Below are 25,823 nucleotides of genomic sequence, written 5' to 3'. Positions count from 1 at the left end.
CCCCCCCCCCCCCCCCCCGTCCTCTGACTAGGACAATGGTGACAGCTGGAATAGGCTGTCTTTGGCACTCGCCAAGAGAGAGGAGAAACAGGAAAGTTAGGACAGGGAGGTTTGGAGAGCTTTGTTTTCAGAGGAACCAAGGGTATGTGGCCTGGAAACACCTGAGATATTTGAGGGTTGTAGGAGGAATATTCTGTAGAGAGGGTAACGGTCTGTGGAGAACATTTCCTGTGTAACTGCCACCCCCTGTCTGCCAACCACGCTGCTGCTCCCCCGCTCCACCGCATACCCTCAGCCCTGCAGACCCCGGGCAGGGCTGGGAAGTACCCCTCTCACCCACCCTTCCTCTCTACGCTCTTGCTCCCCACGAGCCTGGCAACTCCTCACACCCTTGCTGGTGGCATGTCTCCATCCCTCTGGCTGGGCCCCCAGCCTGGAGTTTTCTCACGGCCATCCATACCAGTCTACCACGAATAGAGAAATAATTCTTCTTCCCCTCCTCCTCCTCCTCCTCCCCCTCCTCCCCCTCCTCCTCCTCCTCCTCCTCCTCCTCCTCCTTCTTCTTCTTTTTTTTAAGAGTTTATTTATTTATTTGACACAGGAGAGAGAGAGAGCACAAGCAGGGGGAGCAGCAGGCAGAGGGAGAAGCAGACGCCCGTTGGAGCAGGGAAATCATGACCTGAGCCGAATGCAGACACCTAACCGACTGAGCCACCCAGGCGCCTCTAGAGAAATTATTCTGAAGCCCCCCCTCTGGTGTCCCCCGTCGGCTCAGAAGTCGATACTAGGTCTTATTCCAGTCTTCCATCCAAGCGAGTGTCCTCTTCTGGACTTTCACTGTGTGTGTTCTCTGGCCCCACCCTGCCCCTCCGCCCTCACCCTCTGCCTGGTCTGTCTCTGCCGGAATGCCCCAGCTCCACCCCATCCTGCAAGGGCTCATCCATCCGGGCCACCTCAGCACACAGGAATCCGCTCTCTGAGGGGGGCTCCAGCACTCGGTGTTTTACCTCACAGCACAACCCTCCACTCTTGCCTAATGGTGTCACGTATGTCTCTTTCCCCAGCCTATAGTGAGCTTCTTAAGAATGGGCACAATTCATTCAGAAATGTTTGTCCCGGTGTCCAGTGTGTGCCAGGCACTATGCTGAGTTCACCACATCTGGCGGGAGTGTGGCCCTTGTCCCCTGGTCCCTTACCTCCGTCCACATCCTGTAGTTCTTGATTTCTCTCCATGCCACCAGAGACCTGTGCATATAGTGTCCTTTGCCCTCTGGTTCGGGGAGGGCCCAGGAGGGCCAGGGAGTTAAGCCTGAGGCCTCTGTGTCCCCTGGAGCAAATGCGTTCATTTCGGCCTGGTCCCACCTCCGCGCGGGACAGGCCTGGCTTCGCAGTGGGAAGCACAGCCAGCTCTCCTGGAGAATGGGACCCAAGGCCATCCCATGTTGGAGCGTCAGAGAACAATAGCTGGAGTTTTCATAGTGGGAAAAATAACATTCAGCATGCCAGCAACCTCTAGCCGTGACTGTCGTTTTGAATCTTTGCCCATTCTCAGGTTTTGGCCTTGGACTATTACGAAGGTGGGGATGCCTGGGGCTGTGTTGAACATGGGCTATCGTAGTAGAAAGAGTAGTGGTGATGATGGCTGACTGAGGAAAAGGTACAGATGAGAGCAGCCTCCCTGCTCTCTGCATTATTGCTCCTTGGTCCCCAGTCACTGCTCCCCGAGCCTGTGAGTGCACCCCTCTGGCATGGTTTGCCTGCCCCCTCTCCAAGCAGATTGCTTTTCTAGCTCATGGGTAAATATTGACCTACTTGGGTTTCAGATGCCTGCCCCTCGAAACTCCTGCTGGGCTGGATAAACACACTGGGATAACATCTCTTGAAAATAAGAGTTGCTTTTGGAGAGGCTATAATGTGACGGACCCACTCACTGAGTCCTTGTAATGGGCAGCACTGTGCTGGGCACCCCCCCGCACCCCCGGGCCACCGGGATGGGAGCACACAAAGGTAGCCCCTCCCTCTGGGGCTTGTGGTCCAGTTGGGGAGATAGGACTCAGATACTGGGAATGGTTGGAGGCTGTGTGCAAGGCAGCTGCAAGGATCCTGAATGTGAATTCTTGCCTGAGTAGGAGTGGTCCTCTGTGACCACCAGATCCTTCCCCTTTCTCCGGTTTTAAGTGGAATTCAGTCAAGTGCCAAAATGTCTGCTGCAGACAATGCGCAATGTGGTCTGGCAGGAAGGGGAGCTTGGCCAGTGAGTGCTCTGTGGGGAGGAGATGAGAACGGGGATGGGCTGCGGGGGACTAGGCTGGGAGGAGGGAGCTGCTGTGGTTTGTGAATCTGCTCCTTGACCTGTCCCTGGACCTGCTCCTGGACTTCAGCTCTCACTGGGGCCTCCTGCCCTGGGTGTCTCTCAGTTGCATGTGTCCAAAGCCCAGTCCCTTTCTTGCTTGTAAAGCATATTCTCTTCCTCCCCCCTGTTCTCTCAGCACTACCCCCCCGCCACGCTTGGACCCTGCACCTCCCTTCTTAGTCCTCTGAAATGAGCTGGGTTCTTTTGTCACGTGTGTTTGCTGCTTGAGCTGAGAGGTCTAAGACTTGGTCTTGTCTCTGTGACTCGGACCCCAGTGAAGATCCTGGGTAGCTGGAAGGCTGAGGCCAGAGGCCAAGGAGGCTGAGGTTTCCAGGCAGACAGGGAATCAATTTTGAGCACTGATGTGGGAGCACGGTCATGCCAGGAGGCAGAACTGGCCCGACCAGTCAGAGGGAGGTCTGACCTTTTCAATTAGTTTCTGTGTGTGTGTGTGTCTGTGGGGTTAGGCAGAGGTTAGGATGTGTAGTGGTCCAAAATTACCTTTCTAGTTCTATGGGGTGGATCTCCTCCCTGTCTGGCTTCTAGCCATGTAGCTTGGTTCCCTGTTCTTTGCTGCTTCTTTAGGCCCCTGGGAAGCCATAGGGCCCATGCACATTGGGTAGAGGCCATCCTAGGGCAGGTGAGCAAAGTATCCGCTTTGTGGGAGTCTGAGATCCTGGGAAGTTTCCATCCTGGGGCATCGTAGAGGAAGCTGAGATGCTGTAGCCAAGACTGACCTAGGACCTGCTTTGATGGGCAAGGAGAGGAACCTGTGAGATCTGAGGCAAGCCAGACACACTCAGGAGACTGGCCCTTCACTCTATACATATCATACCCTTACCTGAAAGATGCTATTCCCCCTCCCCATATACCCCTCACACACTCAGTGGGGGCAAGGAGGCTGCTAGGTCTCAGGATTGGATGACGGCCGGCTGGGGGCCTCATGCAGTTCTGACCTTGGGCTTGGTGCCCAGGCAGGGACAGAGTTGGAACGGTGCCAGCGGCAGGCGGACGAGGTGACAGAAATCATGCTGGACAACTTCGGCAAGGTCCTGGAGCGCGATGGGAAACTGACGGAGCTGGAGCAGCGTTCGGACCAACTGCTGGACATGGTGTGAGGCTGGGGAAGCAGGGATGGGGTGGGAGAGGCCAGGGGGGGAGTCCTCAGAGAGAGTTCTCAGGCTGTGCTCAGAGTCTCCAGGCCCTTGGTGGGGCCTGAGGCTTGCCTGAGGGCCAGCGTGGGGCCCACAGGTTTGTTGAGGTGCCTGTAGCCTAGATAAGCTCCAGGTAGGCCTCATGAAGTAAAAAGTCCTTGGGTTGAAGCTGTGGACCTTCCTAAAGGTTGAGGGTTGGTATTATTAACTGGGCCTGAGCCTGTAGGGGTGCGAGTCAAGGGCTACACCAGTGTCTGAGACCAGGAGTGAGGCTGGGAGGGCCCAGGCGGGCTATGTGGAGAAGGAGAGCACACAGGCTGGGAAGATGCAGGAGATTAGGCCTTGCTGGGGGGGAGGGTTGGGAGAACCTGGCCCTGGGGCTCCAGGGAAACCACTAACTCCCACCCTGTGTCTGGGGATGTCCACAGAGCTCAGCCTTCAGCAAGACAACCAAGACCCTGGCTCAGAAGAAGCGCTGGGAGAACATGCGTTGCCGGATCTACTTGGGGCTGGTGGTGGGCGCTGTCCTACTCATCCTTCTGATTGTGCTGCTGGCCATCTTTCTCCCACAGAGCAGTGGGGGCAGCAGTGCCCCACAGGCTGAGGGTGCTGCCTCAGGGTCTAGGAACTGACCCAGCTGGGCCTGGAGGAGAGGCCAAGTGGCTGCACTGGCTGGTCCTGGTCTCCAGAGAACCCTGGCATTTGCTTCCATCTGAGCCACCCGACTGAGCACTGAAGAGCGACCCTGATGTGTGCACCTTTGCATCTCCTATCATGCCACAGACTGGCCCTTGAGGGCAGCCTGCTGCACTGGCCAGGGCAGGCCAGCCCCACCTGGAGATCAGTAAAAGCTGCTGTTTGGTTAAAAGCTGGTGTGTGTGCGTATGTGTGTGTGTGTGTGTGCGTGCGTGTGTGTGTGTGTGTGTGTGTGTGAAGCTCTCTAAGTTGGTTCATCCTGCTCTGCCTCCACTCCTGGGGGTTGCTTAAAAAGTCGGTAGAAGGACTTCACCCCTGGGAAGTGGCCCCTTTCCTCTTCCTTCTGTATTTGATCCAACCCTACCCAGACAGATCCTGGGGTACAGGTGCAAAGACAGAGTGACTCCCAAACCAGACCCTTCAACCAGGGCCCTCTGAGCCTGTTTCCCTCAGAATGAACTCTATTCTTTTTCTGATGTCTTGAGGATGCTCAGAACAGGACTCCAGAAGAGGAAAGCACCTTAAAGCTGTTTCTATCTCACAAGGCTCTCACTTTTTTTTTTTAAGATTTTATTTATTTATTTGAGGGAGAGCGAAAGAGTGACAGAGCAAGCGCAAGCAGGGGGGAGGGGCAGAGGGAGAAGGAGAAGCAGGCTCCCCGCTGAGCAGGGAGCCCAATGCGGGACTCAATCCTACGACCCTGGGATCATGACTTGAGCTGAAGGCAGACGCTTAACCATGACTGAGCCACCCAGGTGTCCCAAGGCTCTCATTTTTGAATAGACTTTTCTCTCTCTGAACACTCTGTCCTCAATTTCTCTCCTATGTTCTTCCTCAAGCTTTACACCTGAGTACAGATGAGGCCGATAGCAGTGAAAATGGGAAAGGCTTCTTCGGTGCTGTAATGTACCGTCACAAAGGACAGCCTAGAGTTTGCCCTGTAGGAAAGAATTTGGCCTTTTCAAAGCTCCAGGGCCACACAGGGCTAAGCTGGCAGGGCCTCAGGGTCACAGGAAAGATGATTGGGTAGAGGCCTCGGAAGAAGGAAAGAAAGCCCTACCATGCCTGTGGAATCTGGGCAGTCTCTGCCTGGCCTACTTGACTGCACCTCAAACTCAAGTGTGGGTGGAAGCGGAATTCAGGGTCAAGTGTGTAACCGAAGCAGCTCCTTGTTAGGTAAAGTGGGGCTACTGACAGAGAAACAAGAACAAAGCTGAGAGTTGTGTGCAGCTTTACCTCTCACAGAGCTTGTTACTTCTACGGGGCTCATTACCCTCTTCTTTTCAGAAAGATGGAGAAAAAAACTTGGCCCTGTAGTTGGTCAGCAACACCACTTAAAGTCCATGTGAATTTGGGCAAGCCACTTCTGAGACTTGGGTTTTACATACGTAAAAAGGGACATACTTAACTCCCAGAACAATCGTGAGGATTATTTATATTGTGTGTAAAACATCCATCCATGTAATGGTTCTAGATGCCAAATAAATGGTAGCTATCATCCAAATCATTTAGTGCAGTTCTCAACCCTGCCTCACATTAGAATCACCTGTAGAACTTCTAAAAATACCACCCCCAGGCCTAGATCAGTGAGTACCAGAGCTAAGATTTAGATCCAAGTCTGAGGAATTCCTGGGCACCACACGTTAGCCACTGGCCTACACAGCTTCCTTATGGGGCCTAGATCAGTTAAATCACTCTGAGGGTAAGTATCTGACACAGGGTTATTTTCCCCTAAAGCTGCAACCCCTCGTTCTCTCTCCAGGATAGTCATGGGTAGTCAGGGATGCAAACCGCTTATTGAATTCAAGCCATTAATTTCACAGAAGCTAGGGGGAGAGGCTACGCAATGGGCTGAAGGTCACACACATAGTTCCATGTGCGGGTCAGGCCCCAGATTCCCCAGCAGGGAGCTTCTCTCTCTCGGTGGGGGAGTTTTGCCCCACCCTTTATTGTGCCTAACACAGAAGAGATGAGCAGGAAATTTTTGTTTTGCGGGTCAGAGGGGAATCAAGAGCCAACTCCTGAACCCCCTGGAGCGCAGCAGGTGCAGAAGTACCCGGCGGGCACGGGGCAGAGCAGCGGGAAACGCCGTGACTCTAGGTTCGCAGTACCCTGAGCCCCTGCGCCAGCACCTCGCTCTCTGGAAGGCCTCTCGCACCTGCACGTCCTAGGCCCTCTGAGCCACATAACGGACTGACACGACCCCTACAGCCCCCACACCTGGCTTTCCAGGGCGCTGTGGACGGAAACCACACCTCACTCCCAGATCGCCTACCCTAGGCTCGGAGTCCAAAACAGATGTTTTTCTGACCGGCCCCAACCCCTGCCATTGGCTTTAGCCTTTGGTCACCTGATTTATTCGAGCCAACGAGAGGCAGCAGAATTAATACTTCCGCTTCCAATACCCCTAACGAACCTCTGTGCCCGCCTTCCGGGTGCTCTGATTGGTCTTCCTCTCTTAGGCCCGCAGCTTACTGGCCAGCGTCGCGGGGCCTCAGTCCAGCGGAGTGCGAGGGCTGTGTCAGAGAGCCCGGCTGCCATGGCGTCCTATTTCGATGAACACGACTGTGAGCCGTTGGATTCTGAGCAGGAAGCCCGAACCAATATGCTGCTGGAGCTCGCAAGGTGGGCGCGGGGTGGTGGGAGGTGGGGGCCCAGGTGGCAGGTTTCTAGGCTGGGGCTGGCTGGAGAAGGTGGATTATATGGGCCAGAGATTCTGGGGAGGACGGATGAATAATCTGGAGAGTTTATGGCCATACCACCCTGAACGGGCCAGATCTCGTCTGAATAATCTGGAGAGTCAGTCCAGAGACGAGATTCGAGGAAGGTCAATAATTTGGATCATCCGTGGTTGGGCGGGGCAAGGGGATTGTGGGAAAGACTGGAGCTGGCGAATAGGGGGGAGTCCCCAGCGGGAGGGCACCCCGTTCTGGCAGGTACGGGAGAAGACGAGTTGTGGGGTCAGGGGAGGGGCCTTGTGGGTGTGAATAGGGACATTCGTTAGGAACAAGCACGGAAGTCAGTACTGCCACTTCGAATCTGGCTTTACCAGGTCATTTCTACATGGCCTGAGTAACTTCTCTGGGCCTGTTGCCTCACTTGTAAAATGGGACTAAACAGCTTGCATGCTTGGGGTTGTCTTATAGCAACTGTAAACCATTTCCCACTGTGCTTTTTATCTACTTTTGCAGGGTAGCTGTTAATACCAGCTGTTCAGGGTATTTATCTGTTAATGTCTAGTGGATCGTGGGGGGCAAAGAAAAAGTATGGTTTTCTTTGGTTCTGAACATGGTCGTTCTTCCAGGTCACTTTTCAACAGGATGGACTTTGAAGACTTGGGGTTGGTAGTAGATTGGGATCACCACTTGCCTCCACCTGCTGCCAAGACTGTGGTTGAGAACCTTCCCAGGACAGTCATCAGGGGCTCTCAGGCTGGTAAGAACACTAGTTCTTTCTGCTGTTTGGGGCAGGCTTGCCAGACCCACCACCTCCCAAGCTAGAGTGGTCTAGCCCTTCAATTTTCCAGGTCAGGTTGGGGCAAGAATGTCCTTCAGGAGTGGGAGCCGGGAGGTAGGGCCTGTAGCAGCTCTCCTGATTAGCACTCCCTCCTAAAGAGCTCAAGTGCCCCGTGTGTCTTTTGGAATTTGAGGAGGAGGAGACTGCCATTGAGATGCCTTGCCATCATCTCTTCCATTCCAACTGCATTCTACCCTGGCTAAGCAAGGTACTGCTTCCTTTCTCTCAGCCCTCACCCTGCCCTGGGCCCAGTTCTCAAGCCTCTTTCTGTTTATGGACTTTTATGGGATCAGAGAAGGGAGAGGGGTAGAGGTGGGAACTGGGAGCAGGGGACAGATACTAGGTTATGAAGACCTGACCTGGGCCGGAACACTGCCCTCCTTTTCTCAGACAAATTCCTGCCCCCTTTGCCGCCATGAGCTGCCCACTGATGATGACACTTATGAGGAGCACCGACGAGATAAGGTAGGGGCTGGTGGTAAGTGGAGAGGTCGGGTGGTAATGGGGACCCCCCGAGTCCCTGTCCTTAGCATTCTCATTCCCTATGTTAGCAGGCCTGGGTAGGCCTCAGGGTCGCTGGCTCTGGTCATCTTCCTGGTGACTTTCGCAAGGGACAAGAGCCCTGGCAGTGTACATGCTAGGGGCCTGAGAACAGTGATAGGCAGCCCCGTGATAGCTGTCCCATCGCTCCACCCACAGGCCTTCAGGTATGGCCCATGCCCAGTGTGCCCTCTTTCCTTCAGGCTCGCAAGCAGCAGCAAAAGCACCGACTTGAGAATCTCCACGGAGCCATGTACACATGAGGTGCCCGGGGCTGAGCACCTGTCCTCCACAACATCTTCCTCTCGCACCTCAATCCTCATTAAAGATTTCTTTACCCACCCTGCACTGCATTGCTCACAGGCCTGGGCAGGGGCTCTGCACCCTCCATAAGGTCCCTACTGCTATTAGGGAAGGTGGGCCTAAACCACAGAAAGCACCAGACTGTTTGTCCCTTCCTGCCATGCCTTTTGGCCTGAGAGCAGTGGAGCCCAGGTCAGGAACCTGGCCACTGGACCAGCCAGTGCTGGGGCCTATGTACTCATTGTTGGAAAGCAAAATATGTCAGGGTCTGGCATTCAATGGCTACTTACAGATGGTAAAGAAAAATTAGCCTACATCTCTCTCCCCTGCAATTTTTAGTCAACCTTGGAATCCCACAGGCTTTCTTTAGCTTCACCGTGAAAATTGCTTCTAGCATTTTAAAATTGCTCTATGGATGATCCCCCCCTCCCCCCGCCTCATATCCCTTACTAAGGAAGCAAACTTCAAACCACACTCTGAGTGGGGGAAGGATCACGTCAGTTCTTCAGACTGTTGAAAGGCCTAGAGAGGGTTTCAAGCCCTTGAGGGGTATTTGGATAGCACCAGGCATCCTTTACTCTTGGCAGACCTACTGAAAGAGCATGGGGCACTCAGACTCTCCCTGAGGGCAGGGGTTTCCTCCCATCCTTTGCTTAGGGAAAGCCGTCCTGGCTAAGGCCCTCCCTTGATTCTTTAGAACAGACTACAAACATGCAAATTAGAATTCTTTTAATAGATTAAAAAAAAAAAAAGTACTAAAATACCCATGTGGTTCTGCTGTATTATTTGCCCAAAAGAAAGTAAGGGGCAGAGTGAAGAATCCCAGTGCAGCTCAGTGGGCCCAAAAGTGGGCCTTCCCACAGACTAAGGAGTGCTCCCCACTCCACCCCCCGACTTCTGTCCCTCTTGCTATTCCCAGCCCCCAATTCCTGCAGCAGGAAACCCCAGTGGTGTGGCTTTGGCACTGGGGAGTAGAAGGCACCTGAAGGGCTGGCTGGGCGAGTGAGGATATGTGACCTTTAAACATAAAAACAACACTGCAGAGCCGGGGAGTAGCTTGTATGTGGCCCAGGCAGCTGCCAGGCCTGCTCCGCTACGGCACAGGTGGGTGTGGGATGGCCATTCCTCCAGCAGCAAGGAAGCCTATATCCCAGCAGAATACTTTCCCAAAATTGTTTTTGGTACAAAATAAATGCAAAGTTATGAGGTGGGGAGCTGCTGAGGCTGGGCCAGCCACCCTCCCCAGACCTCAGATCATGGCGATGCTTTCCGGAGCACAGTTGAGGTGAGTGGAGGTGCTACTGCTCCCGGAGGACTTGCAGGCCCGGCCAGGGGCAGGCTGCAGTGCAGCCACCAGTGTCTCTGAGGAGACTGCCCCAAACTCATAGCTGAAGGTGCCGTAGAAAATGAGGATGTCAATCACAAACACCCACTCACACAGTGCTGCCCCGTGCTGCAGCTGAGAGCTCTCGTGCATAAAGAAGACAGCGCCTGGAATGGGGCTAAGGAAGTGTTCAGTAGGACACGTGGGAGCTGGTGACACTCTTATCTTCCCAGATCGTTAGCTAAGCTGGGGCAAAGAGCCAGGTCTTACCACCTGGGAGGGGAAGAAGGAAACTGCACTGGGCAGTATTTTCTGGATATATGTATGCCGGGCTCTCCCCCACCCTCCACCTCACCCCCACCCCCTGGGTCTTGGGTGGGGAAAGGCTGGGATAGAGCAGAAGTTCCTGGCTGCCCTGTCCTGGAAGGATACTGAGAATTAGGGTGACAAAGGCAATGGCTGCCAGTACAATCCGCAGGTAGGCCATAGCCAGGTCCTGGGGGGCAGTGGCCCCATGGTAGGAGAGGGCACAGTGCAGGCAGACGAAGAGCAGTCCAGCGGGGAAGGCCACACCAGTTCCAATATAGTGCAGAGACTTCGCATGATCAACCTGGGCCCAGGGAAGGGCTGATCTGTGAAGCGGCCCTACCTCCACCACCCCTCTTCCCCCCTCTCTCCCCCTTCCCTCCCAGCCCCTCCTCTCCCCACCCTCAGCCTTGAAGGGGTATCTCTGCAACTGGGGTCAGCCTTCAGGGGACTGAGGGCACCTGCAGACAACCAGCCCCGTTAGTAAAAGTTCAAGAGGCAGGCAGGTGGGCACACCTGGAAGTTGCCGACTACCACGAGGCCCGCAGCATTGGTGCAGCCCGTGATGAGTGTCGTGGTGTTAACCCAGGAATGACGACTCTGCTCCAGGAGCTGCCCGTAGAGCAGCAGGCAGATCAGGACCACTGGGGGAAGAGAGCACAGGTGGGGCCGGCACTGGTGCCCTCCTCCCACCAACTCCCCACCCCCACCCGCGCCAGACACTCTTGAGGGCTGAAAGGGAATGGAAGGGCAGGTAGTGAACTGGGTTTCCTCAGGCTCTGGCCAGCAGGGTGGCTGTGTGGGAGCCTTTGGCCCTCTTGCTTTAGAGAAGTGGCCGCTCTTGCTTTAGCCCTTGGTGGGGTGGGCTACACTGAACAAGGGTTTCCTGGGCCTTTCTGGGAGGGGGGGTAGGGGAGTGGGTTGGACTGGGCTGGCTAGGGGGGCTGAGGGCACAACTCACCCATGAAAGCACCCATGTTGCCAATGAGGCTGAAGAGGCAGCTCTCTGGGGGATATGTGCCACACTTGCTGGGGGTGGGGGGCAAGGACAGAGTGAGAGAGGGGCAGGAGCACTAGCACCCCCATTCTGGCCCATCTGTCTCTTGCTTTATCTGTGCTTGTTCCTTAACAGGCAAGCCACTGATTTATGAGAAGTGCCAGTTGTGTATCACAAACAACCAGCCCCAGGCTGGGCCCTCCCCCAAAGCAGAGCTCATGTGTGTGATGGGTAAGGGAGTGCCCAGGATTGCTTGGCAGAGCCCGAGACTCCTTGGACTCCCTGAGATTGTCAAGGCCTGCAGCCAGTCTGGCTCCCCTTGAGCCAGAACTGGGTCTGGGCAATCAGGGCTTAAGCTTCAGTCCAGGTGCCTCCACTTCCTAGCTGTGTGACCTGGACGGATGACATACCTCAGTCTGTTTTCTTGCCTACGGTGAAAACAATAGCTGCCCCGGGGCTGGTAGGAGCCAATGGCGCTATGCATGTAGAGCATTCAGCACAGTGCCGGGCACATAGTGACTGGCACGGAGGACTGTTAGTAAGTAATCCCAATACACTCCTGATTCCTGAGACTGAGGGATAGGTCTTTGTCTGAGGGGCTTGGGTCTCCCTGACCTGCCCAGTTTCCAGGCTTTACCTGATGAGGGGGACATCGTCCAGGGTGCAGCAGGTCTTGGGGCCCCCTTGTTCAATGGGGTCAGGAGAGCAGGATTCGTTGTAGGACCTGGTAGGCAGGACAGAGAGTAGCCTGGGGAAAAGGGGTTCCCCCAGGTTCTCGGGCTGTAGCCTCAGGCCCTCTCAGAGACCACCCTACCAGACTTCCCTTCGCAGGGACAGAAGAGACCACTTCCCAGAACTGGCCTGAGACAGAAGCCAAAGGGTTGGAGGGATGGTGGGAAACAGGGAGATGGTCATGAAGCCATGCCTGGGGAGGGGCAGGTGTCAGATAAGAGCAGTGAGGCCCAGGGTCTCCGTCTGGCTGGCAGCTGCCCCGACCCAAGAGGGAAGAGAGATGAAGGGAGCTTTAGAGGGAGGCTGTCTGCAGAGTGCGCCATACCAGTTCTCCACAGGGCATGCGTGGCGGTTCATCACGGCCATGGCATACCTGCGGGAGCAGAACTGTCACCCCACACTCATGGCCCTCCCAGCCCAGCTTTCCCCCGTGGACTCTTTTTCTCTTGATTCTGGCCCCATTCAGCCTTTGTTCTTGCTGGGGACTCAAGTTGAGGTGGCTCTGAAGCTTGATACCACATGAGAACCCACAGCATGGCCCCAAGCTCGAGGACATCTGGAAGTGGCCCTGGCTAAAAGGTCTGTCAGGGTCACCCTACTGCACAGCAGTGATGCCAGCTTGTCCGAAGGGGCTGTGTGCCCAGGCACCAGGCCAGGCTTTGGAGATAGCTAGAGTGATCCTGGGTACCACTCTGGAGCCCCCACCAGGACGAGGGACTCTGTGTGTGCCACTGAACTCCTGTTGGGTCCTGGCTGGGCCCTAGCCCTCCTCAGCCTCTTCTCATTTTGTCCCTTACTTGTCCTCCCCCTCCCCTCTTTACTCACACAGTCCATAGGCCTGTGATGGAGAATGCTGACAAGCTGACAGGAAGGAGGATCCAGGCGGTCATGAGGGAGGGGAGCCAGGGTGGTGGTGGTGTGGGGGGAAGGACTAGAGGTAGGTGGGAAGGAGGGGGCCGGCCCAGCTACCTTAAGATACTTTGCCAAAACCATCAGCGGCCCAGGCCTGGTGGAGAGAGACAGGTCAAAGTCCAGGGTCCAGTGACTGGCCGAAGCCGGTGGGGGGAGAAGGTGGTCAACACCTGATTTGATTCACAGCGCCCGCATTTGGGGCTGAGCCCACGCCAGAACGTGGACACCTTCTGGTCTCCACCGTGGGTCTCCGAATGCCACCCGTGCGCCCCCGAATGCCACCCGTGCGCCCAGACACTCAGGCGGGGCCGTAACATCTGGGGAGGGAGTCCCGCTCCCACGCCGGAGGGCCCAGGCTGGGGGAGGGGCTGCAGTCAGGGCCGTCCAGGCGGCCGCGCCGAGGAGAGCCTGCGGGCGGGTGCGGGCTCCGGGGGAGCGGCGGCCACGCGCAGGCAACCACCTGACCGCGGGCGCCCCGGGGGTGAGGCGAGTTCGCGCAGGAAGCCCAGCCCGGCCCCCGCCCGCGTGGGCGCACGGAGCCCCCCGGGAGCCGGGGACGTGAGCCTCCCCATTGGATCCCCCGAGGGCCAGGGACACGAAGGGGCCCAGTACGCACCTCCCCGGAGCGCCCCGCCGCCGCCGCCGCCGCCGCGTCCTGCTCGGCCCCGCGTGGCGCCGTCTCTGGCTGCGGCCCTCGGAGCAGCCCTGGAAGGTTTAAAGGGCCGAGCGGCCCCGCCCCCGGCGCCCCAGCCGCGCCGCGCCGCCCGCCGGGACGTGGAGTCCGCGCCGCCCCGGCCCCCGCGCCGGCGCCGGGAAGGAGACTACAACTCCCGAGCCCCCGCGCCAGAGCTGCGGTGGAAGCGTGGGCGGTGGCTCGCCTTCGGGGGCGGGCCTGAGCGCCGAGGGCTGTGGCGTGGGACTCGGGCGGAGGCTCCGACTGCGAGATGCCCATAGTCTCCCGTACCTTGTTTTTGCGCCGCTGTGATTGGCATCGCGCACAAGGCTGGAGGAAGCGTTTGCCGCTGGGCACATTTTTGCAGCCCCGACCGGTCGACAGTGAGAGTTGGGGGAACATCCCTCAAGGCGGTGCCCCGTGCCTGCTTCAGTCCTAGGGGAGTCGGGTCCGCAAAGAAGGGCGCACAAAGCCTTGGGGGTTAAGTTCAAGCGCCCTGGATTTGGCTTATGCTTCCCTCGGCTCAGCAAACTCTGGAGGAGAACGACTTACATCAGATACTTTTTATTTTCAAGGGTCCAAGTACACAGAATGTTGTCCAGAAGTCAGTGTCCAAAACATTTTTCCTGGCTGATGAACACTTACTTGAAACAAGGCCACAGAGACCAATGGATACCCATGGTCACACATGGCCAGGTATTGGTAAGCAAGAGAGAAGGGGCAGACTGGAGACCCAGAACAATTTGGGAAGAGGAAACAGGATAGTGTGGGAATAAATTCACCAAAATGTACAGGTGACTTCTTGGACCTTCTTTTCATGATAAAAAGGGTGTGAATACTTTTCACATATGAGAAGTGTGTTCAGCACTCTAAGAAGCCTGGCAGGTGCTAGCACCCCTGTGAGACAACACCAGAGCTGACGGATCATTACCTGAAGGGAACATGGGCCCAGGCTGCCAGAAGCAGGGGAAGCTTAGGTCTGGCAGCATTGGTGAGTCAAAGGTAATGTGCAGAAACAGGGGGCACTGTATTGTGAGGAAAAAATGGAGCAGATAAACTGCACAAGGGCTTGAAGGAGCAACCCTTTTTGGACCCAATGGAAGATAAAAATGGAAACTGGAAATCTGCTGGAGAGCCCTTTTCCCAATCGCATCAGGACACAGTTAAAGCAGGTTCAAGAAGTATGGCTGAGCAGGGGTGCCTGGGTGGCTCAGTCGGTTAAGCGTCTGCCTTCAGCTCAGGTCATCCCCACAGGTCCTGATGCTGAGATCCTGGGATTGTCCTTGCTCAGCAGGGGTGCCTGCTTCTCCCTGTCCCTTTCCCTGCTTGTTCCCTCTATTTCTGTCAAATAAAATCTCAAAAAAAAAAAATATGGCTGTGCAGAGTGATCACTGTACAATACCTGGCTGAATGGATCAGTGGGGTATAAAATCCAGTCCACTTTTTGCCGGTCATGCCCTGTGCCCAAGACACAGAAGTGTCGCTTTCTAATTCATAGAGAAGCACTGTCTTTCTGCCCAGGTGTGTTCCCATTTGGAACAGGCACCTTTTTCTCACTTGCCCGATGGCGCTGTGAACCCTCAGCATTTCCTAACTCACTGGGAGCTTTGCAAGTCTTAGTCAACACTTAACTATATCCTGCTGAGCTCGGTTTGAGTTCCTGTCCAACTGTTACCATGGGGAAGACCTGAGTGGCTACTTAGGTCCTAAACTGGCTATTCTAACATAAAGTGGGGTAAGACAGGCACTCCAGAACTGTGACAGAGAGGCAAATTTTGGCTTAATAGGATAATCTCAGCAGTCCCTAAAGTAGAATTACCCCAAGATAGAACTCCCTATGACAGAAGGGCTCTTCATGGGTAGTTAGTAGGGTGGAGTCACTTATCAGATAAGTGGGACCAGACATCTTTAATAGTCCCTTCCAGCTCTAATGCTACGTGAGTCTAGTTGTTATGCTCCAACCAGGACGGTTCTTAAAATAGTCAAGGCAAAGCAAGAGATGAGATTTCAAGTGCTGATTCTGTGGTGCTGAATGACTTTAGGGCAGGCATTTAATCTTCACTTCCCTTACGTACACAAGTGATTTCAAAACTCTTGGCAAAAACAGTGCTGTAAAAATAGTTTATTGCTTAAAAAGAATACTGTTTTTGAAAAGTACCTCCTTCCAAGATTTTCAAATAATTTGCAAACTTCATTCATTCACACAGCAGAAACATTGGAAATGAGAAAACAGAATATATGGCTTGTTATACATTTAACACAACCAGTGCAACCGACTTCTCATCCTGGAGGCTCTGAAAAGGCAAAGGAGCCATATACTCAGGTTTTTACTTCTGGCGTCACTCTTAACTACTGGAGAAATTTGGGGTGGGTGCCTGTGGCTTCTTGACCATCCGAGTCCTCAGGGATAGGATAGGAATTCAACAAGGGAGCTGAAAATGTTTCAAATAACTGTTAACATTCTGTGCTGATTCTCCCAAAGGGCTCGAAGGTAGGAAAATAACCTATCCTCCTTCCTCTCTCTATATGCAAAGGTCTCATTTATGCTTGTGAACCAGATGGGGATCCACTACCCCACTATCCATGCATCCTGGCAAATAAACAGCAGGTTGGATACTCACTACCTCAGAGGGTTTCTTCCAGCCCCATGGACTAATCTCTTGTTGGCAGTGCCCCTCAGAGCGGACCATGGAGGTGAAATGCCCCTTTCAGACGCTCATCCACAGGGAGAAGCATTTGTTACTGCCCACGTTGGTCGTACTGACTGGCCAAGTGCCACAGACTCCTACTCTCGGTACAAAAAGCTTTACATTCTTCTTTTTCCTTCTTGCATTACATTCTTCAAAGATTTCTAGACTTGTCGACTGGCTAGAACTCAAACTTCAGTGTTTACTCTTACACAGCCCAAAGCCCCTAAAACCCCTAAAACCCCCGATTCCTTCTATTTATAGTATCACCTATGGTGGCCCAGGAAACAGAAAGCCTTAAAACCCAAGGCCTCCCCTCAGTAAGAGAAGAACATTCATGGGCACGAGACAGGTCTATGAGACTACCAGACTTTTTTTTTTTTTAAACAGCCAAGAATGTATCTAGTCAAATGAGTGTTCTTCTGGAGCAGCCTGCCTTCATGAAAGCTCCAGTCAGTCCGACACTGTTGCCACTGTACCAAACAGCATGGGGCAGTCCTCTGTGACATCTCTAGAGCTTGTGGGAAATGCTCTGTAACATGCTCCTTAATGGCAAAGCACTGATTTTTGAAGACAGCTGGAAGATGTCTGGAGGCAAGTCTGGTGAATAAACTGGATAGTAGCCATACCATCTTGGACCCCAGATGAGGGGTGGCAATAAGCAATGAGCCTGAGCTATCAGGCTGTCAACTGGCTGAGGGCCATCACCAGAGAAGCACTGCAGGCACATCCGGAGCAGTGGCAGTGTCACCACCAACAGGCTTCCCCTATAGGACAACCTCTCATTTAAGTACCAGGCTTCGTGCTTTCTATGGTCCTACTGCTTAAATTAGCGAAGAATTAGGATGCTTTCTTGGGTGGAAAATATTTTATATGCACTTGAGAAGCAAAATGCCTCAAGGAAAAAGTTCACAAACAAGGAGTTCCCATAGTCTCTTACCTGAGAGTGTGAGGATTACATGACAGACATAAAAGGTCACATTAGGCACACACTTTCCTTCTCACAAACAGGAATGGAGGCTAAAATTTCAGGGGATATGCCCCCAACCTCCTCTTCTGGTCTTGTTTCTAAATTCTGTAATAAATCCACGAAACAGGCCGTCCAGTTGTGAGAAGACAGACCCAAAAAGTATTTCCAGACTAGGAAGCCTAAGAGTTCCAGTGAAATCCTACGTCCAAGTCAGAAGATCAGCTGAAGAGCTGGAAGACTAAAATCCCCAGTCCTCTGAGCTGCAGGAAGATTGGGGAGAGAGTATGGCACAGCCTCCTTGACCCGGAGACTCTGGAGGGGAGTTAACATTGTGAGTCAAAAGGCACTTCTAGCCTGGCTAAATAAGTGGAGGGTAGACTTTCTCCTCTGAAAGTAGAAACAAGCCCAGGACTGGCAAGTTTAAGGCATTTAACCTTGGGCCAGCTCAGTGGGTCAGGAACACTCTGGTCCTGGCTCCCTTCACAACCAGGCCCATCGAACTTATCTACCTCATTCACTTTCCCAGAATTCCTCTGGCACTGAAAGCTGTGGCTTACTGGATTCTAATGATGTAGTTTAAGTAGCTGCCTTGCCCCATTTCCGAGGTGGTAGATTTTCAGGGGTGTAGGGCACAAACCAACAGTGCCCTCAGGTGTCCTTTAAAAGAAAAGCCGCTGAGAGGGAGCAGCCAGACCGATCTTGAGACCCTGATGCAGAGAAACCCCTGGGGCACGGGGACTTTGGTTTCAAGAGGTCTTAGTGTTCATGGGCTTACTTAAACCCCATACTTCAAGTCACTGAGGTTAGGTCAATTGCTGGAAATCTGAAGTGGCTTGGAACTGCAGTGCATAGGATGTCCTGTGGACTTCTCAGACCTTAGCCTAACCCTGCTTTAGGGAAAATGGTCACTGAGGTGAAAACAGTGATATTCCTAGGATCTTTATTCTAAGGATCTCAGTTTATATACTCTTGGGAGATAGGAAAGGAGAAGGAATGGGGCAGGGGCAGGGCAGATGAGAGAGGCTCATTTCACGGTCCATTATTCAGGCCTTTTTTTTTTTTTTTTTGCAACTAGGGCTCCAAATAGGCAATTATTGCTCATGTTGAATTTCCCTTTGTATATACATTCAAGACTGTTAAATCACATCTGGAGAGTCAGTTTCAAGCTTGTTTTGATAATTCCCCTTTAGCCTGAGCAGAGGATGGTCTGTTCACAGCTAGGGATGAGGTTGAAAACTGGAATCCTGTAGCCCTAACCAAGGCAGGTTTTGCTGCAAGAAATCCTTGCAGTTGAGTTCTGGCATCATCTTCCTAGGTCTCTATCTAGACAGTGCAAAGCAGAGTGGTGTGAGAGAAACCTGCAAAAGCCATGGAAGGGGAGGGAGACATGCTTGCAAGTCAGTCTCAAAACGAAGACCTCCCACTTCATTGGTATTGGAATTACTGGGAGAGCTTGTCAGAAAGGTAGACCCCTCAGAACTCCCCACCTCCACAGTCCTGAGCAGTTGGGAGGTGCACAGTCACATCGGGAGGTGGGGTGGAACTGATGGATTCTGAGACAAAGATGAGGGAATGGAAAGAACAAAGAAATGGCTGAAAAAAAGGTGTAGGAAAGCATGGATGGAAATGAGAAGCAAGGAACAAAGGAATTGTAAAACAACAACCACGGTTCATTAAGCAGGTGGAGCAGCAGTGGTTAAGGTGTCCCACAGCACACGACCTCAGTAAGAAAGCAGCATGTTGGCATAAGGTTTCATAAACCTCAGCTTTTCCTGGGATCTCTGCTTCTAGAACACCAAGTTAGCCAAACAAAATTCTCAAATTCCAAAATACTAAGGTGGTCAAATGGCCCAACATACAAGAAAGATGGCCTGCAAAGCAGGCTTGTCCCTGCAATATTGTTCCTATGGCTGTTGAGCTCGGGTGTGTGTGTGTGTATCTCAAGATCAGCTCAGACTGGTCCTGGCACCCCCAAAGTAGGAGTGAGCTCCCTGGGCAGTGAATCCAGCCTGGTGAGGATGCCTTCAGCCTGGTCAGTGTCGGCTCTGGCGCTTTGCAATCTCCTCCTGGACGCGCAATTTGAGGGCCTCTCGCATGGGTGGGTCCAGAGGCGTGTGTGCCGCCACCTCCTCACTCACCCTTCCTGGATCATCGTCCTACGTGGAGGAAGAGTCAAGAAGCTCAGGGCCTGGCCTCTTCTGGAAAGGCGACCTGTCCTGTCCCTAGACAACACTCTCGCAGAACTCCATTTGACTCACGGCTTCTTGCCAGTGCCTGTCATTTCCCAGGTGTCCCCTGTAATAGTGATTTTCAGCTGGGGGCCACATGCCCTCCCAGGTGCCTGCTGAGAATCACTGCATGACAGGCGTGAGTTGTGCTCAAAAGCATTGCCCAGCAGTCTATGCTCCTATGTGGAGCCGACACTTCCCACTGGCCCTGAGGAAAACAGTGGCTCAGGCTCTGGCAGTGATTTCTAACACGGCCAAGGACCTTCAGGCTGCAGCTATTTCCACGAGGCATACCTGATACACGATAACTGAGGTGACCTCTCCGCTGTCTGCCTCATATTCTAAACAGAAGAGCTGATGGCCAGAAGGTTCTGGCTCGGAGCCGCCACTACTGCTGCTTTCACCGGACTCCTCACAGTCTGGGTTGCTTGGGTGGGTAGAGCCATCTGGAAGGATGAATCACAGTGAGAGGGAAGAGGGGAAGGCTGCTGGAGTCCCTGCCCACATGGATGACATACGAAAACATACCGTAAAGAAAGTCCCGATCTTCTTATGGACTCTGTGCTTGTGTGTTATGTGTTAAATGTGCAGCCAATCAATAGTTTCATTTATCTTTGTATGCCTGATCTGGGGCCAGCACGATCCTATCACGTAGTAGATACGCAATGCACCTTCATCTAGTGAATAAGTTTGAAAGGTAGTGGAGAGTTGGCTAGAGTCCTACCTGGGTTCAAATCCAGACTCAGCCATTTATTAGCTATGAGACCTTGGGCAAGTTAATCTCTCTGTTCCTGTTTCCCGTGAAACAGAAGTGACAAGTTTCCCTCTTATGAGATCCAGTGAAAATTAAATGAATTAATGTACCCAAGATCTAAAAACACTTTCAAGTAACACTAAACAAATTTAGTGCCATGTTAGCTATTGTGATCTCTAGGTCCCTGGGAAGCTGGAGAAAAGGCCATCTTAAATACTGAGTTTGAGTGTCATTCCACACCTATGTCCTGGTCAACTATAGCTGTGCCAAGCTCTCTGACAGGTAATGAGAACCCTAAAGCACAGCATGGTGGGCAAACCAGCAAACAACTACGTGCTGGCTCCCAGGTATTTCCTGTTAATAGTGATGCTTAACTGGGGGCCGCGAGCCTTCTCTGTTGTCATGGAGAATCAGTGAGCGAATGGGGAGCGTCGAGGTAGGGGGGTTCCGGGAAGGGACGACAAGAAGTGAGCCTTGGGGGTTAAGAAGTGGCTTTATCCACTTAGAGAAATGAGTGCGTAGAGACAGAGGGCTGGGGACCGAAAGAGCGCGCGGGCTAGAGGAGGCAGGCGGGGTGGGCGGCCTCACCTCGGTGTCTCGGCAGGTACACCTGCAGGTCGGGCTTGCGGGGCCGCGTCGGCGCGGGCGTGTGCCGCCTCCTAGCCTTCTCCTTGGCCGCCTGCTTCACCTTCTTGTCATAGTCGTCCCTGCGGGGAGCCGAGCGGGAGTCAGGGACCGCGGGGCCGAGCTACGCTGGGGGCGGCGGCAGCGGGGCGGGGCGGTACCGGGCGAGCTGGTTCCGTCGGATGTGGTGCACAAAGCCGTGGCTCATGTCCAGCCGCCCGCCAGGCTTGCAGCAGAGCCCCGGCCCGGGATCCGGAGCCGCTTCCATCTGGAGCCTGGTGCTCAGAGCCGCAGCCAACTCAACGGCCCTAACGGCCGCCCTCCCACCGGGAGAGTTCCGCGCCGCCCCTGGCCCGACTTCCGGCCCCGCGCCCTTACGTCCCGCCCCCAAAGAGCCTGCCTGGCCGAGCGTCGTGGCGCGCGGAGTTCCCCAGCGCGGGTGCTGGGATGGGGCATGCGCGGCTTCCTCTCGCCGTCGGGGCTTTTCTTTGTGACATTAGCAATGGGAACCAGGATTTAGGCTTACTGCTGATACACCAGAAAATTCAGAAAAACACAAAGCACCCATTACACTACTCAGCGATCGGTGTGGAGTCTTCCTTTCCTTTTTGTGGTAATAAAATGCTGTGAAACTTCCATCACCAGTTGCAGTGACCTTGGCTGACTTGAACCCCGAGGAGCCTCAGTTTCCTCATTTGTAAACGAGGACATCGAGAGCATCTGCCTCGAAAGAGATTGTGAGGAGGCGAGTGCTCGCGCAGGGCTCACAGCGGCACGTTGGCCGCACAGTCCCGCGGGGCGCCCCTTCCCGCCTGCCCAGCGCCCGAGCCCACACGACCCATATCTTAACTGTCCCTGCGGGAGGACCCAGCGCTTTTCAGGATCTGAGTGTAAAGTTTTGGAGTCCTCTTTAAAAAACGACAGAATTAGAAATGTGTGATTAGTACAGCGACATACTAGTACATCCATACGATAGAATACCTCTAAGCAATCGAAAGGAACAAGTTGTTGATACACGCAACTACGTGGATGAATCTCAAATTCTAGCCAAAGGGACCAGGCAAAAAGTGGACACACCGTGGTCTTCCGTTTATATAAAACTGCTCTGTAGTGACAGAAAGCAGATGTTTGGGGAAGGACAATTTTGAGGCTGGTGGGTAGGTTCCTTATCTTGATCGTGGTGACGGTTTCAGAGTGTATACACCCATCCATCAGTATTTAGCGAATTGCACACTTTAAACGTGCATTTGATTACATGTCAATTCCATCTCAGTAAAACTATACAAACAAACTAGTTCAGGGCCGTGAAGCGGGTCGTGAAGGTCACAGGACCTGAAGTTTGAGTTTTACTAGCGTCAAAGTTGTTGCTCTTTGCCTGACGTTTGTATCTTCCTGTGATGCCGAGTGCAATCCCCTAAATGCGGAATTAGAGTAGCCACGTTGCTGCATGAGCGGGATGGTTTGGGGATGTCGCCTAGTTCTCTGGTGCGCAGCGACTTTGGAGACGACTTCCCCATTCTGGTTCCCGGGCACAAAGCATCTCGAAGAAATCCGGGGCCCAATAACAACCTTTTCTAATCCAGAAAATTATGGGTAAGGTGGCAGTAGGCCCGCAGGCTTTTCTCAGGTGCGCACGCCGCCGCTAGGAGGCCACAAGAGGCCAGTACTACCCAGAAGTTTCTCGCGGCATAAAGTGTCCTCGATGGCGACTCGTAGACTGCCTAGGGCGCCATAACAGCGCCGCTCCTGATTGGCTACTTGCCGCGCAATCTGGCGTGCCTGGAGCCTGCGCAGAGCGACTCGGCCGGTAGTGGCGATGTCCGGCCGGTCCAAGCGTGAATCTCGTGGTTCTACCCGCGGGAAGCGCGAGTCCGAGTCGCGGGGCAGCTCGGGTCGCGTCAAGCGGGAGCGAGATCGGGAGCGGGAAGCCGAGGTGCCGAGCTCCCGGGGCAGCCCAGTGCGTGTGAAGCGGGAGGTCGAGCCGGTGAGCGCGCGGGAGGCCCCGACGCCCGTGATTCCGGCTGTGCGGGTAAAGCGGGAGCGCGACGCCGACGAGGACTCTGAGCCTGAGCGGGAGGTGCGAGGTGCGCGGGGCTGGGTTGGGCTGGGCCGGGCCAGGCCAGGAGCGGACTCCATTCTCGCGTTCTCCTTTCCCTCTTTCCAACTTTCTCTGGGAGTGGGGGTGGGCGTGGGGTTGGGGGATTCCCACTCTTAGTGTCCTCGACCAGACTCGACTGCATTGTAGTGAGGACAGTATTAGTTCTCTAAAACTTTATAATTTTGTTTTCTGGTCCAGGTTATCTGTGTATGATTATACTTTAATATTAAATCTTAAACTTCTTGCTTAGGGTCCTCTGTTTGACATATTTTGGTATTACACACAGAGTCCAGAATAGCACCTTGCTCATAGAAAGTGCTTGATAAATATTCTTTGAATAATTAATAATTTCAGGGTATTCTTTGATTTTTCTTAAGTAGCTTGTCATCTTCAGGTCTCCCCTTCTTTGGAAGAGAAGTTGTTTCTTAGATATCTTGAATAATAGTGATAAGGAGATTGTTTTCTCTGGGACACACTAGGATCCCACTTGTTTTTCTGGCTTGTCTTCCCTCCCCCTTTCATTTTTATGATGAAATAGATCACAGGTACTAAGATGGACTGAATATAATGCACAAGTATAATTTAAAGTAGAGTGAAAATATACATCCTTAAATTCACCACTTGTCAAGAACTGTGAAGAGTTTGAGATTTTATTTGCAAGCTGCCTAGTTAGCCTGCCACAGTTTTCTAGATGCTGATGAAGACAGGGTAAGTTCCTGTAGTATCATTTTCCACAGTGCAATTTGAAGAGAACTTATACTCACAGTGGGTGGCCTTCCAGGAGAGGAACTCTGGGCTTACAGAATGTGAATCTTTTATATTGGTCTGTGAGCTTGACCCCCTTTGCTTTGTAGGGAGACCCCCCCCCCCCCAACGTCTTCCAATGCCGTTTTCTATACAAACATCCTTGACAAGGTAGTCTGGAGGCAGACAGTGCCTCTGGTCACAATATGGGCAAAAACATGAGAGACCCATGGAGACTTGTCTCCTAATGCTATTCAGCGTTACAAGTGGCACATAACCAGTACCTTAGAAGCTTCCATAGGCTCCTACCCAGTTGTACCTGCCTTCCTTCCTTGCTTAGGAATTCACTATTCTGAATTTTTTTTCTAATCATGTCTATTTTTATTTTTAGTTTTACCTCATATATGTGTCCGTAAGTAGTACTGTGTTTTACTTTGTGTTTGATATAAATGGAATACTATATGTGGTCTTCTGATTTGTCTTTTTTTTTTTTGCTAGCCATATTTTTGAGGTTCATCCAAATAGATGTTTATGGCTATATAGTGTTCTATTGATGATATACCAAAATATGTTTATCGATTTTATTTGTGGTGGATATTTGGTTTGTTTCCAGTTTGGGCCCTATTTTAAATATCGCTGCGATAAATATTTTTAGTAAAAAGCACTCCCAGTGTACATGCGCATAAGTTTCTCTCCAGTTTATAAGTGGAGATTGCTGGGTCAAAGGTCTGCATATTTTCAGCGTTGATCTTGCTGTACTATTTTCCAGGAGATTGTAACAGTTTACACTCCCACCAGCAGTACGTGAGCACTTCCATTGCACTCTGTATTTGCTAACACTTGGAATTTTCTGGTTTTATTTTTTCCTGTCCTGTAGGTGTGAAGTGGTGTATCGTTGTGCAAGGAGATTGGCAGTTTCTTGATTGCTGATAAGGGTTATATTCCTCGTTTTCTGTTGGATTATTTGTCTTTTTGTTATTTCTTCACCAGATTTCTTTATGTAATCTGCAAATGAATCGTTTGTTGGTTATATGTGTTTCAAATATATTCTCCCAATTTGGTGTTTTTCTATTACTGGGCTTTTTGGTGTATTGCTGGGCCACCTGTGTAAGAGCTCATCCTGTTGGGTTTTTCTCATTTTTTTGGTTGTACTAGTAGTTGACCTTGAGTATGGGTTTCCCATTTTCACAGCCTGTGATGATTTCCTTTCAGCAAAGAATGGCCGCGTGGATTCCGAGGACCGGAGGAGCCGCCATTGCCCGTACCTGGATACCATTAACAGGTCAGTAGAATAGGAATGCCGAGGGCAGCAAAAAACAATGGAATCTATGCAGAAAAGTCTTTTTTTTTTTTTTAAGATTTTATTTATTTGACAGCGAGAGACATAGCGAGAGAGGGAAATAAGCAGGGGGAGTGGGAGAGGGAGAAGCAGGCTTCCCACTGAGCAGGGAGCCCAATGCAGGGCTCGATCGCAGGACCCTGGGATCATGACCTGAGTCGAAGGCAGATGCTTAACGACTGAGCCACCCAGGTGCCCCAGAAAATTCTTTGTACATCGAACAACACGTTCACGAACTTCATCCCTTTTAAAGCTTTCTGCCCAGAAAATTGTGCTTCTTGCCGTATTTATTAATCTTTGCCTTTTATTTTTTTTTAAACATTTTATTTATTTATTTGATGGAGAGAGAGACAGCCAGTGAGAGAGGGAACACAGGCAGGGGGAGTGGGAGAGGAAGAAGCAGGCTCCCAGCGGAGGAGCCTGATGTGGGGCTCGATCCCAGAACGCCGGGATCACGCCCTGAGCCTAAGGCAGACGCTTAACAACTGAGCCACCAGGCGCCCCAGCCTTTTAATATAAAGTGTGAAAGGCCATGTTTTTTTTTAGGGTGGGCACGTGCATAAAGAGCTTTTAGTTTATTTTGAATTGGTTTGATGGAATAACAGGGTACATGTGTTCTTAAAATGACAGTAGCAAATTTAAATATCTTTTGAACACTCACTGTGTGCTAGGTAGTACTTTAGGTGGCTGGAATTCAACAGAGAAAAGAATAACATAAAAATATATCCGAAAGCAGAAGTAGTTACCTCATCCTTGTTTCTTTTTTCTAATCCCAGATGGCATCTTAGGCTGCTTTTCAGCTTATGCCCTAAGGTAGTACTGTCTAATATATGGATTAGATACAGACCTTCTCTCAGTAATGGAATTGCTCTT

At 52.5% G+C, this 25,823-nt stretch overlaps 5 protein-coding genes across 11 annotated transcripts in view; 3 read left to right on the top strand and 2 right to left on the bottom strand.

Moving 5' to 3' along the window:
- Nucleotides 1-4,375, top strand: part of VAMP5 (vesicle associated membrane protein 5) — a 7,254-nt gene extending 2,879 nt beyond the window's left edge. For both annotated transcript variants that reach the window (XM_040623242.1, XM_008700071.2), the window contains exons 2-3: nt 3,328-3,465; nt 3,936-4,375. In XM_040623242.1, the coding sequence (XP_040479176.1) occupies nt 3,328-3,465; nt 3,936-4,139 (342 nt within the window). In that variant the 3' untranslated portion in view covers nt 4,140-4,375. The remainder of the gene's footprint in view (nt 1-3,327; nt 3,466-3,935) is intronic.
- Nucleotides 4,376-6,671: 2,296 nt separating this feature from the next.
- Nucleotides 6,672-8,600, top strand: RNF181 (ring finger protein 181). Its single transcript, XM_008700077.2, has 5 exons — nt 6,672-6,828; nt 7,508-7,638; nt 7,818-7,927; nt 8,110-8,184; nt 8,463-8,600. Exons 1-5 carry the CDS (start codon nt 6,743-6,745, stop codon nt 8,520-8,522), a joined length of 462 nt encoding a protein of 153 aa, XP_008698299.1. The 5' UTR covers nt 6,672-6,742; the 3' UTR covers nt 8,523-8,600.
- A 676-nt stretch (nt 8,601-9,276) lies between these two features.
- Nucleotides 9,277-13,557, bottom strand: TMEM150A (transmembrane protein 150A). Of its 6 annotated transcripts, none has more exons than XM_040623238.1 (8): nt 13,450-13,557; nt 12,747-12,927; nt 12,247-12,294; nt 11,827-11,937; nt 11,154-11,221; nt 10,709-10,836; nt 10,319-10,496; nt 9,277-10,053 (listed from the first exon to the last, which is right to left on the bottom strand). In XM_040623238.1, exons 2-8 carry the CDS (start codon nt 12,809-12,811, stop codon nt 9,812-9,814), a joined length of 840 nt encoding a protein of 279 aa, XP_040479172.1. In that variant the 5' UTR covers nt 12,812-12,927; nt 13,450-13,557; the 3' UTR covers nt 9,277-9,811. The 6 variants fall into 6 exon arrangements, with proteins under 6 accessions (XP_040479172.1, XP_040479173.1, XP_040479174.1 ...); XM_040623239.1 differs by having other exon boundaries at nt 11,827-11,913; nt 13,450-13,556; XM_040623240.1 differs by having other exon boundaries at nt 12,891-12,927; nt 13,450-13,495.
- Nucleotides 13,558-15,613: 2,056 nt separating this feature from the next.
- On the bottom strand, nt 15,614-21,144 carry CUNH2orf68 (chromosome unknown C2orf68 homolog). The gene is made up of 4 exons (XM_040623237.1): nt 20,931-21,144; nt 20,734-20,852; nt 19,686-19,837; nt 15,614-19,319 (listed from the first exon to the last, which is right to left on the bottom strand). The coding sequence occupies exons 1-4, from the start codon at nt 21,035-21,037 to the stop codon at nt 19,197-19,199; spliced, it is 501 nt and encodes a 166-aa protein (XP_040479171.1). The 5' UTR covers nt 21,038-21,144; the 3' UTR covers nt 15,614-19,196.
- A 1,394-nt stretch (nt 21,145-22,538) lies between these two features.
- USP39 (ubiquitin specific peptidase 39) overlaps nt 22,539-25,823 on the top strand; it is a 28,249-nt gene continuing 24,964 nt past the window's right edge. Inside the window, exons 1-2 of the mRNA XM_008700078.2 lie at nt 22,539-22,853; nt 24,824-24,893. Coding sequence (XP_008698300.2) covers nt 22,586-22,853; nt 24,824-24,893 — 338 coding nt within the window. The 5' untranslated portion in view covers nt 22,539-22,585. The remainder of the gene's footprint in view (nt 22,854-24,823; nt 24,894-25,823) is intronic.

This window comes from Ursus maritimus, unplaced genomic scaffold, assembly GCF_017311325.1.
Source record: "Ursus maritimus isolate PB19 unplaced genomic scaffold, ASM1731132v1 scaffold_6, whole genome shotgun sequence".
In the NCBI taxonomy this organism is placed as follows: domain Eukaryota; kingdom Metazoa; phylum Chordata; class Mammalia; order Carnivora; family Ursidae; genus Ursus; species Ursus maritimus.
Note: the sequence above shows the minus strand (reverse complement) of the source record. Positions and strands in the feature narration are given on the sequence as shown.

Excerpts from the sequence above, each read along its gene's own strand:
- CUNH2orf68 (XM_040623237.1), bottom strand. The coding sequence starts at position 21,037 with ATGGAAGCGGCTCCGGATCCCGGGCCGGGGCTCTGCTGCAAGCCTGGC. Across the intron at positions 20,853-20,930 it reads CGACGGAACCAGCTCGCCCG|GGACGACTATGACAAGAAGG; the intron begins GTACCGCCCCGC and ends GGCTCCCCGCAG. Across the intron at positions 19,320-19,685 it reads CCTCAGTTATCGTGTATCAG|GACGATGATCCAGGAAGGGT; the intron begins GTATGCCTCGTG and ends TCCTCCACGTAG.
- RNF181 (XM_008700077.2), top strand. The coding sequence starts at position 6,743 with ATGGCGTCCTATTTCGATGAACACGACTGTGAGCCGTTGGATTCTGAG. Across the intron at positions 7,639-7,817 it reads CATCAGGGGCTCTCAGGCTG|AGCTCAAGTGCCCCGTGTGT; the intron begins GTAAGAACACTA and ends TCCCTCCTAAAG. Across the intron at positions 8,185-8,462 it reads AGGAGCACCGACGAGATAAG|GCTCGCAAGCAGCAGCAAAA; the intron begins GTAGGGGCTGGT and ends TCTTTCCTTCAG.
- TMEM150A (XM_040623238.1), bottom strand. The coding sequence starts at position 12,811 with ATGACCGCCTGGATCCTCCTTCCTGTCAGCTTGTCAGCATTCTCCATC. Across the intron at positions 11,222-11,826 it reads GACGATGTCCCCCTCATCAG|CAAGTGTGGCACATATCCCC; the intron begins GTAAAGCCTGGA and ends CCCCACCCCCAG. Across the intron at positions 10,837-11,153 it reads CAACATGGGTGCTTTCATGG|TGGTCCTGATCTGCCTGCTG; the intron begins GTGAGTTGTGCC and ends CTCTTCCCCCAG.